Source organism: Leopardus geoffroyi, chromosome C3 (assembly GCF_018350155.1).
Source record: "Leopardus geoffroyi isolate Oge1 chromosome C3, O.geoffroyi_Oge1_pat1.0, whole genome shotgun sequence".
NCBI lineage: Eukaryota > Metazoa > Chordata > Mammalia > Carnivora > Felidae > Leopardus > Leopardus geoffroyi.
In genome coordinates this window covers 4840425-4854098 of record NC_059338.1, presented here as the reverse complement: position 1 = coordinate 4854098, position 13674 = coordinate 4840425, and the positions used below count along the sequence as shown (strand labels likewise).

The following is a 13674-nucleotide window of genomic DNA, read 5'->3' as shown; positions in this document are numbered from 1 at the left end:
TGTAAAAAAGCGATAGTATCCGTCGTGCAGTGTTGTGAGCGTCAGAGACATCTGTAGCGCTTGGCGCGTCCGAGGCGTGCAATTAAAAAATAGCTATTTCTTGGATACCCAAACATTTGTTGTTAAGCACGAATAATGGCTTTCATGTGTGTTCCAGAGGGTGTTGCAAGCCTCCCTGAGGGGGAAGGTTGCCATAATGATATTGAGTCCGTTGTTACCACCCTTGGCCAGAACTGCCTGCACAAGGGTGTCTTCGATTCTAGGAGCAGAGCCAACGTGTTGAGTGGCACCGTTGGTAACTCGGATCTCCGATGCTGATACCTCTCCGGAATAGTGAGAAGTTAGCGCTCAACTCACGAGAAGACTGACCCGGCGGGGCTCAACAGTTTTCTGTCCTTCTGTGCTATTTTCAGCTGAGAGAGCACAGTCTATTCAGCAGCCACAATAGAACTAGCTGACGACTGCAGGGCACTTCCAACGTGTGAGGCTTCGTGCTAAACATTTTCTGTGCGTTGAATCCACATAAACATCCACGGGATAGCGACTCTTCGTATCATCGTGGTGCAAAACGGGGAGACGATGGCTTTGACCTTTCCCCAAGATCGTGCAGCTCATGAGCGATGGAGAGCCTCGCCCGTTTACTGGCTCTTACCTACCCTACTGCCTTTAGAAGATAGAGGGTTCTTGGAATCTTTATTTCAATCTCTGCTTTTGAATCTAGGCCATTGATGACGCCGTGCTCACCTTCCACGCAGTTGGTGGAGAAGAAGCAGATGTTACGAGTCTCCAGAGGGTTCTCGTGGCTGAAGTCAGGGGAGCGGGACTGGGGCTCTGACTCTCCAGTCAAGGAGGAGTTGTCCACCTGGGATGGGAGGGAGGATGGGTCGTAAAGTGAGCATGGGAAGAAAGATTCCTTTGTAAAGATGACACATCTTTTTTTTTTTTTAATTTTTTTTTTCCAACGTTTTTTATTTATTTTTGGGACAGAGAGAGACAGAGCATGAACGGGGGAGGGGCAGAGAGAGAGGGAGACACAGAATCGGAAACAGGCTCCAGGCTCTGAGCCATCAGCCCAGAGCCTGACGCGGGGCTCGAACTCCCGGACCGCGAGATCGTGACCTGGCTGAAGTCGGACGCCCAACCGACTGCGCCACCCAGGCGCCCAAGATGACACATCTTTATCCGCCACCGATGCCATCATTGTTGGCTTGCAGAGAGAAACAAATTTACACACCAGCACCTATTGTCTCCAACCTCAAATTTGCACCTGTAACTTCTCGAGGTTCTGAATGATAAGATCGTGCTTTCTTTAACCGAATCCAGGCCAGTACCTAAGGTCACCCTAAGACCATGCTGGGCTCCCTCCCTTGGCTTCCCTCACCCCCTCACCTTACATCCTTGTGCAGAGATGAGCCGGAGGTCCGCAGGGATTCGGTCTCCGCCCTTCACCTCCACCAGGTCTCCTACTGCCACGTTCTCTACGTTGATCCGTATCTTCTCTCCATCTCGAATCACCAAAGCTTGCTGTGGGAAGGTAGTGCTGGGTCATTTCCAGAACTTTCTGCTTCCCTCATCCTGCTTCTGGCCTATAACCTCTTGTTCCTGGGCTCCTTCCTTCTGACTCCCTTTCTTACACTGTCACTCACCACATCACGCTTGAAGGTCTCTTTGGCAGATTCCAAATTCTTACCATCCTTGTCCTTTGCGACGTGACTTTGATGACCCTGTCTCTAAGAGATGGGGTCTGTCTCTCCATCCCTACACTTAGGCTTGGCTATACCACTGGCTTCGGCTCCTGAGACATTAGACACATAATGCAAAGCAGAGGCTTAAAAAAGTGCTTGCACGTGGGAGCTTGCCCTTTTGTCACCGGGAACCCCTCTGCCACCATATTGAACAAGCCCGAGCTCGCCTCCTGGAGGAAGAGAGGTCAAAGGAGAAAGGCCCCGGCTGTCACAGCCATCTCAGTCATCCCCAGACATGGGGATGAGGTCATCTGAGACCGTCCAGCACTGCTCGGCTCAGCCCGGGTCAGAACAGCCCCGCCACGGAAGTGTGGGAAACGCTATGTTTGTTGTTTTGAGCCACGAAGTTTGGGGTGACCAGTTAGGCAGCAAAAGCGAACGGATGGTCTCCACACTCCTGCTTCATTTTACCAAAACATTGTTCCCCGAAGTCTTACCCGAGGGAGGAATTAATTCACGTTGACACCAAAGGGGAAAAATCTCCTGGGCTAGGACACCAGAACATGATGGTGCTGTCGGGAAATTCGCGCCTGTTCCTTTCCGAGTTTCCATCTCTGTGCCTAGAAACCTCTTTCTGCTGTCATGTTATTTCCAGATGCTGACAAATCATTTTTTTTAATCTGAAAATTACCTAAACTTTCAGGAAAGTGGCAAGCATAAAAATGGTACTAAGAATACCGGTACAACTTTTACCCAGATTCACCTGTTAACATTTTACCCCACTCGCTCTGTCCTTCGGTCACCGTGTCTACCGACGGGTGGATGCGAGCGCTTCTTTTCCGGAACCGTCTGAGGGTACGTTACGTGCGTCGTGGTCTTCTCTCCTGCACCTTTCAGTGTGCACGGCTCAAGAATGAGTATGTTAAAGAACCACGATACAGCTAGCGGTGTCGTTAACTTTCGCTTTGACACCGGACTTTAGTCTACTGTTCGTAGACCCAGTACCTCAGTCCCCTATTTGTTGGGACCCAGTACGTCAGCTGCGTTATTTGCCCCTTCGCCACAGGACTTGGTCTCGTCCAGGTATTGCATTCGGTTGTCGTGTCTCTTTAGCCCCCTGGAACCTGGAACATTCCCACGGCTGGCCTTTGTCTGGCCTTTGTCTTCCAGGTCATTGAGGAATCCAGCCTCTCCGACTTCCTTCGCACCTCCCTCACGCGTCGCAGGATGTAACGTTCCGGGGACTTAAAAATTGCCCGTTTGGGCACATTCTACGCCTCCCTCACCTGATCCTCCCACACCAAGCCTACCTGAGGCACCATGTTCTTGAAAGACTCCATGATCTTGGAGCTCTTGGCCTCCTGGTAGTAGGAGAAGCAGCCGGTGACGATGACCACGAAGGACAGTACGATGCCCAGGTACAGCTGGGGGCGGGGATACACAGGGCTCACCAGTAGCCCTTTTTTTCCCTCTTCAAATCAGAAAATCAGCTCGCCAGGGTAATGGCCAGGGAGGGGCTGAGGAAGAATCTGGGGCAGGGTGTCTCAGTCGGAGCCCTGAGCTACCGTGAAGGCCCGCAGGATGCAGCAGAACCCCAGGATGCTTGGGCTATGCTTGGGCTGGGGGGGCAGGTAAGGGAGGGAGACCAGGAGGAAGGAGGTGAAGAGATCAAAATTCTGGCAAAGAGAACGGGGCCGCAGAGTGCTTTGATGATGAGGCAGGAGGACAATCAAAGGAGAGCAAGTGTCGGGGTGAAACCATGCCTCTCAGGCAGCTGCATCAGTAGCTTTCTAGATAAAAGCCTAAGGACCAAGGCCTCCCTCAGAAAATCCTGGGAGTACCGGGGGTTTGGGCCAGAGGCCTTCGAGAGGGCAAGGGTGCGGAGCAGGAGAGTATCAGGGCTAAGCAGAGACCGGGCTGGCCGGTGGCAGTGGAACAGACTCACATTATCTCTGGAAAGATCCTCCTTGAAATGCATCTGGATGCCATAGGCCACCAAGCAGAGAATGGCACCCATCCACAGTAAGATGGAGAAGCCACCGAAGAGTTGTTTACAGAACTTGACCCATTCCGAAACGGTGGGGGGCGGCGTAAGCACGTTGGGTCCATCTCGGTTCAAGATTTCCTGTGCCTTTTTGGAGCTAAGGCCCTGTGTGGAGAGGAAAGAGGGAAGAATGGAGGGCCGCGAACAGAGAAGCAGGCTCAGGCAAGGCTCAGATGTGCCATTTATAGCCCCAGGATGCCTTTAGAGGGTCTAGAGACCGGGGAAGCTCCCTGAAGGCCACCCTGGAATTTCTTCCTAGGTAAGGTGGGATTTTAAAATTTGCACGATAGAAGGGATAACCTTTAGCGTGTTTAAAGCATCCCAGGGTTTTGAACTTTATTTATTTTGAGAGAGACCGAGATGGCGTGAAGGGGAGGGGCAGAGAAAAGAGGAAAGAGAGAATCCCCAGCAGGCTCCTTGCTGTCAGCGCAGAGCCTGACGCGCGGCTCGAACTCAGGAAACCGGAGATCATGACCTGAGCCGAAAACCAGAGTCTGATGCTTCAACGCCTGAGCCGCCCAGGCGTTCCCATCAGCACGTTTACATTGGGAGGATTTTTTTTTTTTTTTTTAATTTTTTTTTTTCAACGTTTTTATTTTATTTTTGGGACAGAGAGAGACAGAGCATGAATGGGGGAGGGGCAGAGAGAGAGGGAGACACAGAATCGCAAACAGGCTCCAGGCTCCGAGCCGTCAGCCCAGAGCCCGACGCGGGGCTCGAACTCACGGACCGCGAGATCGGACCGCGAGATCGTGACCTGGCTGAAGTTGGACGCTTAACCGACTGCGCCACCCAGGCGCCCCATACATTGGGAGGATTTTTAGTCGATGGGTCGGTTCACAAACAATTTGAATTTGTGTCTTGGGCTGATACTGTGGCAGGACTCCCGCAGGAGTCAGAAGGGTCCCTCCCCTACGGCACCCCGTCTCCAGCGGGAGGCAACTATCAACTGTTCGTGACATAACGAGCAAGGCTAACGCGATGACCAGCTACGACACCTTATGTCGATAACCTTGGGACATTCATTCATGCTTTGGCTCTTCAACTTAGAAATGGGGGGAAAGAGAGCAAACGCAGGAAAGAACAGATTCTCGCTGGAGGCTGGGCGTGAGTGCCTGTGCCTTTCCCTCTAAATGAAAACAATGGTAGAACCCGCCAGAGGATTAAAACACAAACACCCCTTCATCCCCACCGGCCACTCCCCAACTTCCCCGGAAAAACATACAACTTGAACGAAAACAGGACAAGTCTCCTGCACACCTCCCGGGTTACCAGATGAGACCCACCCTTTCCGTGAAGACGTTCTAGAACGAAGAAGGGCTTCTATGTTGAGGGCTTTTAGGCTTTTATTTGTGCTCCTTGTATGAGTGGTGACAGCAGCAGGGGCAGTGATGGTAACCACGTATACGGGTTTCCTGTTAAACTATTAGTTCTCAAAGGGTGGTCTGGGGGCCAGGAGGGTCCCGAGACCCTTTCGGGGGGGTCGAACGCTGTTCACAATAATGCTAAATCGTGGTTCACCTTTTTCGCTCCTGTTCTCGAGTGTAGGGTAGAATTTCCCAGAGGCTACGTGACATGTGTCACGACAGATTTAATGCTGAAAGCACATGGGAATCCCGACGTCTCCGGTTAGAAAGCCAGACATTAAAGAGGTTCGCAAAAATGTAAAACGCCGCTCGTTTGGGAAACCAGTTTGTCGTAAAACGATTGTACTAATATAGAGTGGATTTACCCTTGTTTTTAAACGAATTGGGAAGTGTCTCTTAATTTTCTCAGTTTTAACTTTGAATGTGATAACCATCAACAGATATAACTCACGCGAGCAAAAGCTCTCTGGGGCCTTGACAGTTTGTAGGAGCGTGGAGGGGCCCCGGGGACACAGGCTGGAGAAGCGCTGCCCTACCCCATTCTTCCTCCCCTCATCTGCCCCTGAACTCCTTGGGGCCTCGCCATACTCTGCTCGCCCCGCCCTGGAACTCAGCCGGGCGGAGGGGAGGGGTAAGAACATTGACCTGGAAGTTAGGGCCCCGAATCCCAGCTCCACTGCTGTCTGGGGGGGGGGGGGGGGCTCCCTCAGCAGCTTCCTTCGCTCACCTTCGTCAGGTCCACGGAGTACTTGGTGCTCAGCTCTTCCAGGGTTAATTTGTGATCGTCCTGAAGGGACAGTGGAGTCACTGGGGACAGGTGGTGACCTGGGTCATTTCCAGGGGAGGGGGAGAGGCACTTGAGGAAGACGGTGGTCCTGGCCTGCTGGGAAGTGGTCTTAGGGCAGGAAGTTGATAGGCTGAGGGCTGAGGGCTGGGGGCTAGAGGCTGGGGGCTGGGACCTGGGGGCTGAGGGCTGAGGACTAAGGGCTGAGGACTGAAGGCTGGGGCTTGGGGGCTTAGATCTGAGGGCTGGGGCTTGGGGGTTGAGGGCTGGGGCTGGGGGCTGAGAGCTGTGGGGCTGGGGGCTGAGGGCTGGGAGCTGGGGGGCTGTGGGGCTGGGGCTTGGGGGCTGAGAGTTGTGGGGCTGGGGGCTGAGGGCTGGGGGCTGGGGGCTGAGGGCTGGGACCTGGGAGCAGAGGGCTGAGGACTATGGGGCTGGGGCTTGGGGGCTGAGGGCTGACGGCTGAGATCTAGGGGCTGAGGGCTGAGATCCGAGGGCTGATGGTGGGGGGCTGAGGGCTGAGATCTGAGGGCTGGAGGCTGAGGGCTGGGGGTCTGGGGGCTGAGATCTGAGGGCTGAGATCTGGGGGCTGAGGGCTGAGGACTATGGGGCTGGGGCTTGGGGGCTGAGGGCTGGGACCTGGGGGCTGAGAGCTGTGGGGCTGGGAGCTGAGGGCTGGGGGCTGGGGGCTGGGGGCTGGGGGCTGAGATCTAGGGGCTGAGGGCTGATATCTGGGGGCTGGGGACTGAAGTCTGAGGGCTGAGATCTGGGGGTTGAGGGCGAGGGGCTGAGATCTGGGACCTTGGGGCTGAGGGCTGAGATCTGGGGGCTGAGGGCTGAGATCTAAGGGCTGGGGGCTGAGGTCTGGGGGGCTGGGGGCTGAGATCTGGGGGCTGAGGTCTGAGGGCTGGGGGCTGAGGTCGGGGGGGCTGGGGGCTGAGATCTGGGGGCTGAGGTCTGAGGGCTGGGGGCTGAGGGCTGGGGGCTGAGATCTGAGGGCTGAGATCTGGGGTCTGAGGGCTGAGATTTGAGGGCTGGAGGCTGAGGGCTGGGGGCCTGGGGGCTGAGATCTGAGGGCTGAGATCTGGGGGCTGAGGGCGGGGGGCTGAGGGCTGGGGGCTGAGGGCTGAGGACTATGGGGCTGGGGCTTGGGGGCTGAGGGCTGGGACCTGGGGGCTGAGAGCTGTGGGGCTGGGAGCTGAGGGCTGGGGGCTGAGATCTAGGGCTGAGAGCTGAGATCTGGGGGCTGGGGGCTGAGGTCTGAGGGCTGAGATCTGGGGCTGAGGGCGAGGGGCTGAGATCTGGGACCTTGGGGCTGAGGGCTGAGATCTGGGGGCTGAGGGCTGAGATCTGAGGGCTGGGGGCTGAGGGCTGGGGGCTGGGGGCTGAGATCTGAGGGCTTAGATCTGGGGTCTGAGGGCTGAGATTTGAGGGCTGGAGGCTGAGGGCTGGGGGCCTGGGGGCTGAGATCTGGGGTCTGAGGGCTGAGATTTGAGGGCTGGAGGCTGAGGGCCAGGGGCCTGGGGGCTGAGATCTGAGGGCTGAGATCTGGGGGCTGAGGGCTGAGATCTGAGGGCTGGAGGCTGAGGGCTGGGGGTCTGGGGGCTGAGATCTGAGGGCTGAGATCTGGGGGCTGAGGGCGGGGGGCTGATGGCTGAGATCTGGGGGCTGAGGGCCGAGGACTATGGGGCTGGGGCTTGGGGGCTGAGGGCTGGGGGTTGAGGGCTGAGATCTGGGGGCTGAGGGCGAGGGGCTGAGATCTGGGACCTTGGGGCTGAGGGCTGAGATCTGGGGGCTGAGGGCTGAGATCTGAGGGCTGGGGGCTGAGGTCTGAGGGGCTGGGGGCTGAGATCTGGGGGCTGAGGGCTGAGGTCTGAGGGCTTAGATCTGGGGTCTGAGGGCTGAGATTTGAGGGCTGGAGGCTGAGGGCTGGGGGCCTGGGGGCTGAGATCTGAGGGCTGAGATCTGGGGGCTGAGGGCTGAGATCTGAGGGCTGGAGGCTGAGGGCTGGGGGCCTGGGGGCTGAGATCTGAGGGCTGAGATCTGGGGGCTGAGGGCTGAGATTTGAGGGCTGGAGGCTGAGGGCTGGGGGCTGGGGGCTGAGATCTGAGGGCTTAGATCTGGGGTCTGAGGGCTGAGATTTGAGGGCTGGAGGCTGAGGGCTGGGGGCCTGGGGGCTGAGATCTGAGGGCTGAGATCTGGGGGCTGAGGGCTGAGATCTGAGGGCTGGAGGCTGAGGGCTGGGGGTCTGGGGGCTGAGATCTGAGGGCTGAGATCTGGGGCTGAGGGCGGGGGGCTGATGGCTGAGATCTGGGGGCTGAGGGCCGAGGACTATGGGGCTGGGGCTTGGGGGCTGAGGGCTGGGGGTTGAGGGCTGAGATCTGGGGGCTGAGGACGGGGGGCTGAGATCTGGGACCGGGGGCCTGAGGGCTGAGGACTATGGGGCTGGGGACTGAGGGCGGGGGGCTGCGGGAGGGCTGGGGGCTGTCACCATGACCACTTCCTTCTTCAGTTCCTCCATGTCTGCCTTCATTGTTTTCCTCTTCGTTTTTCTTCTCTTCCCCGATTTGTGCCTCCTTTTATGTCTTGGGCTTAGGATCTGCTCATGAGGGATCACGGTCCCCCTTTTTCTCTGGCGCCCCATAGTCCTCCCTGGGTACGGTTGACCCAGCTCAACTGGTGGGAAGGAAGGCAAAGGAGGAGAAGAAATTGAGGGGCGCGGAGAGAAGAGGGGCACAGAGGGGTCAGGCGGCAAGGACGGGAAGGGCCAGGGGAGTGAGGAGAGAGGACGAGGTGGAAACCCGCCAGAAGAGAGCAGAGGCCCGAGGCGGGGGCCCCGGGGAGGGAGCGGCTGGGCAGGTGACAGGCCAGGCGGGTCAGCAGGGCCGGGGACAAGGGTGGGGGCAGCCCCGTGCCTCAGTGAGGAGGTGCAGGTGCCGAGGGTGCCGAGCAGGTGGGTCAGGGTGAGGAGGGCCCCCCCGCCCCACCGCCCAGGCCCTGTGGGCGCCACGGCAACGCCCGGCTCTGTGGTCACAAAGGCCTCACCGCAGTTCCGTCCCAGATCCCAGAAGTCCTGTCTCCGGGCTCGAGGGTGACGGGAGCAGGTTCCGAGTTTCCGCCACAGTGAGAGTTTCAGTGTGAGGGCAAGACTGGGCCCGGGGGCCCCCGCTGGGTCCCTCGGGCTTCCGGGGCTCCCAGGGGCCCTCGGCAGCTGACAGAAAAACAAAGCAGGCCCTGTGTGTGAGATGCGCTTACTGAGACCCCCTTCTCCACCACCCTCGACCTTGAGCTTTTAGTTTTAGGAAGTCGTAGCAGAAGAGGTCAGATCTTGGGCCTTTGAATCTGTCCTGGGGTGGAACTCTGGCTCCTCTGCTCACCAGCTGTGTGGCTTTGGGCACGTTACCTAACCCCTCTGTGCCTCTCCTTCCTCGTCCGTAAGGGGGATATCCTCTAACAAAGGCGGCAAAAGTAAGGATTCAAGTGAGGTGCTCTGTGAAGAGCACTCTGTCTGACATGTAGTATGGGCTCAAGAAATAGCTTGAGTGAACTACTGTTCGTTTTATTTGCGGCTTAATTAAAAATGCACCGGGGCGCCTGGGTGGCGCGGTCGGTTAAGCGTCCGACTTCAGCCAGGTCACGATCTCGCGGTCCGTGAGTTTGAGCCCCGCATCGGGCTCTGGGCTGATGGCTCAGAGCCTGGAGCCTGTTTCCGATTCTGTGTCTCCCTCTCTCTCTGCCCCTCCCACGTTCATGCTCTGTCTCTCTCTGTCCCAAAAATAAATAAACGTTGAAAAAAAAAATTAAAAAAAAAATGCACAAATAGGGGCGCCCAGGTGGCTCCGTTGGTGGAGACTCCCAACTTTGGCTCAGGTCACGATCTCCCGGCTTGTGGGTTCGAGCCCCGCGTCGGGCTCTGTGCTGACAGCTCGGAGCCTGGAGCCTGCTTTAGATCCTGCGTCTCCCTCTCTCTCTGCCCTCTCCCTACTCGTACTCTGTCTCTCTCAAAAATAAACATTCAAAAAGTAAAAAAAAAAAAAAAAAAAAAAAGGTGCCAAATAAAAACCACAGGTCCACCCCTTGTCCTGCCTCCGAACTTAGATCCCCCACTGGTGGTGTTACCGCTGTTGACAGTGTATGCAATCCTCCCAGTCTTTTTTTCTGTTTACACAAATAGAATCTCGAAGGAAATGTATTCTTAATTTTTATAGAGTCCTTCAAGTCCCCTGTGGTTGCCAATCTGTTGTGCAATTGAACTCAGTCTTTAATGGTGGTGGTGCATTCCATGTTCCGTATTGACCGCGGTCTATCCGACCGCTGCCACTACTCGTGCGTTTATAGGATAATTTCCTTTTCTTTTGCATCATTGGAAACAGGGCTGAAGTGGTATCCTTATATATAGTTACCTTTAGGCCCCCAAGTTTCAATTTCTGTAGCATCGAAGTTTGTTGCTGAGTCATAGGATTGGATCCTATCATCTAAGATCTTAGCAGGATCCGCCAGACTGCTCTTGACAAGGGCTCTTCCTCTCTCTGTGTCCCAGCAATGACGGGCAGGTGTGGGATTATACTGGGTGACTTTGATCCTCTCCTGTCACCATTATAATTGGTGAACTTTGGTATCTTGTAGTTTAATTTGCATTGCGTTATTGTGAGCATTTTTTCATGCGGTAATTGGCTTTCTGGATTTCATGTTTCTTTGTTGTTGTTTTTTTTTTTAATAATCCTACTCTTTTTTTTCTTTTTTTTTTTTTTAGGGTTATTTTTGACAGAGACAGAGTGTGAGCATGAGCTGGGGAGGGGCAGAGAGAGAGGGAGACACAGGATCCGAAGCAGGCTCCAGGCTCCAAGCCGTCAGCACAGAGCCCGACGCGGGGCTCGAACTCATGAACCAGGAGATCATGACCTGGGCCGAAGTCGGACGCCCAACCCACTGAGCCACCCAGGCGCTCCTGGATTTCATGTTTCTTTTTGTCGATTGATTTTGACGTCCCCCGCTTTCCCACTGTCTCCTTTTTCTTATGGATTTGTAGGAGCCCTTTGGAATACTCGTTACCAACAGTCTGGCCCGGTCTTTGTGTGTAATGTAGCTCGTAAGACCTTTGACAGCAAGGATCGAATTGAAGTTAAAATTGCCAAGGTCACCTGTGCGCCATCCATGTGGGCACCGCCCTCATCCCAGCCTTGCACGTGGGAGGGTGCCCCCCAAAGCAACTTGATTGACATGTAATCAATCGAAATTATTTTTGGAAACCCCATTCTGTTCCACAGATCTTGGCTCAAAAGTCTACCTCCTTAGAGAGGCCTTCTGGTTGTCAGATCCAAAATAGCTGGCCACCACACGTGCAGCCCACAGTCCGTCCCTGTGGTCTGCACCGCCCTTTCCACCCTCTGAAATCATCCTGCCCACTTATGCGTTGACTTGTTAATTGTCTGTTTCTCCGTGACCGTGACCGTGACCGTGACCGGGGGGACCTTTGCTGCCTTCCCCCCGGCTGTATACCCAGTTCCCAGAATAGCGCAGAGAGGCTGGTCCACAAATAGTTCCCAAAATATGGCGAACGAATGATGAACTTTCAGGTTTGAGCTCGATGTGACAAGGTTTTGATAATGGTCACTTTGGTCTGCTAGGGTCACCGCGGCTGTCAGCTTCTTGGCTTCATAATTACTCATAAAAAACTCTGACGTTCTTGTCTGACCACGTTTGCAGCCGAATGTCACGACCGACATGCCGTGTTTTGTAAAAATACAGACAGGATTTTGATATTGTGTTGAGTCTTGGTAGCAACTTCTGTTTCTCTTTCCTGCATTCTGGCTCCCAGACAGCAGCCATGCTTAGCAAGCCCTGTGTTCATGCCTTTGTTACTCTTACCGCGCTTTTAAAGTTTCTTTAATAAGTGCCATATGTCACACATGTGGAATCTTTTTTTTTTTTTTAACATTTATTTATTTTTGAGAGACAGGGAGAGACTGAGCGCGATCAGGGGAGGGGCAGAGACACACACACACACACACACACACACACACACACGGAATCCGAAAAAGGCTCCGGGCTCTGAGCTGTCAGCACAGAGCCCGACGCGGGGCTCGAACCCACGGACCGCGAGATCATGACCTGAGCCCAAGTTGAAGACTTTCAACCAACTGAGCCACCCAGGCGCCCCACACACGTGGGATCTTGAGTGTAACTGGTTTTGATTCTTTTGCGTACGGAAGCTGTTTGTACTATATTTTCTATCTCACTTATTTTAGGGATACACGGGATTTTTTTTTTTAAAAATTGATATCTCGTACCCTGTAAGTTTGAACTCATTGCTTCTAGGATTTTTGTGATTTTTTTTTTTTTTTTTGTTCCTGTTGGCTTGTGTTGAAATAAGTTTTTATTTCTTCTGGTTGGTCTCTATATTTAGACCACTTAAATATAAACTCCTAATTCAGGATTTCAAATGTTGCTATTGCTTTTGTTATAGTTGCTATGATTATAGTTTTCCAGACTTTTACTACATCACTTCCTGTCTTCTCGGAGCATGATTAGTCATCCTATATGCTTTTCCTTCCAACACTTTAATCCAGAATAGATGCTGAATCTTACTGATAACTTTCTCAACATTTTTTTTAATGTTTATTTATTTTTGAGAGAGACAGAGACAGAATGCGAGTGGGTCAGGGGAGGAGAGAGAGGGAGACAGAGAATCGGAAGTAGGGTCCAGGCTCTAAGCATAGAGCCCGACGCGGGGCTCGAACTCACGAACCGCGAGATTATGACCCGAGCCCAAGTTGGACGCTTAAGCGACCGAGCCACCCAGGCGCCCCCTCAACATTTTTTGAGCTGATTATCTAATCATTTTGTCTAGGGCATGTTAGCTCTTGGTTTAACATATACTGTGCTGTAGTTGCATTCTGTGATTTGCTGGGAGTCATCAAAGATATGTTTTATTAAATTGTATCAAAACTGTATTTGTCTCACAAAATAGGCTGGGCAATGCCCATCCCCCCCCCCCCCATATTCTAGTACAGTGGAAATAATCTAAAGATGCTCTTTGAAGGAATTTGGAAAACAATTCTCCACTGAATTCACACTGGAGCTGAGGATGTTTTTGAAAGACTCATTTTGTGTCAGATGTCTTCCTTTGATATCGATCAACTCAGTTTTTCCTATCTTTTTGCTGCCTTCTTAGCATGATGAATATTTAGCTTGTCGTCTGTCTCTGCTGGGTGAGTCATCACATTTCCTATTCTGTGGATAAAAAGGAAATGCCGTGGAAAGCATTTCTGCCTGGATCGGAGGTTGGCCTTAACCTCCAGCCCTAACTACCTCCGGTGCTAAGATTCTCTCACCTTGGACTCAATCGTCCAGTGGGTTGTTCAGTCTCGGCATCTTTCTTCTTAACCCCCTCCAGCATCTTTAAGACCGAGTCCTCTCCCTTTGCCTGGCTCTCTCTACTCACATGTGTCTGCCCAGCCCCTACCACACCAACGTTCGTGTCGCGCGAATCCCTGACTCCCTCCGAAGCCTCCACGGTTCCCTAAACCACCGGGCTGGCCAGGCGCCCTCTGGGCTAGAGAGAGTGTGGTGTGGCAGCTAAGAGGGCCGGCCCTGGGGGCCACGCTGGTGGAGAGTCAGATCCTGATTCGGATACGCACCATCCTGGAGACTCTGAAGATGTAACTTGACCTTTCCAACCCTTCTAATTTGCTCATCTGTAAATTAAAGATCACAGCAGCGTGCATCTCACTGGATCCTGAGGGTTCTTTCAGTTACCCGGCCAATCTGTTTTCATTGCCCAATATGTTGCAGGCA

At 54.0% G+C, this 13674-nt stretch overlaps 1 protein-coding gene across 4 annotated transcripts in view; it reads right to left on the bottom strand.

Annotated features, from left to right (window-relative positions):
- ATP1A4 (ATPase Na+/K+ transporting subunit alpha 4) overlaps positions 1-9104 on the bottom strand; it is a 29768-nt gene extending 20664 nt beyond the window's left edge. For 2 of the 4 annotated variants that reach the window (XM_045455104.1, XM_045455107.1), the window contains exons 1-7: positions 8793-8905; positions 8369-8553; positions 5824-5883; positions 3631-3834; positions 2996-3109; positions 1390-1524; positions 745-862 (exon numbers count right to left, since the gene is read on the bottom strand). In XM_045455104.1, coding sequence (XP_045311060.1) covers positions 745-862; positions 1390-1524; positions 2996-3109; positions 3631-3834; positions 5824-5883; positions 8369-8521 — 784 coding nt within the window. In that variant the 5' untranslated portion in view covers positions 8522-8553; positions 8793-8905. The other 2 variants (XM_045455105.1, XM_045455106.1) reach the window with 2 other exon arrangements.
- Positions 9105-13674: the final 4570 nt, after the last annotated feature.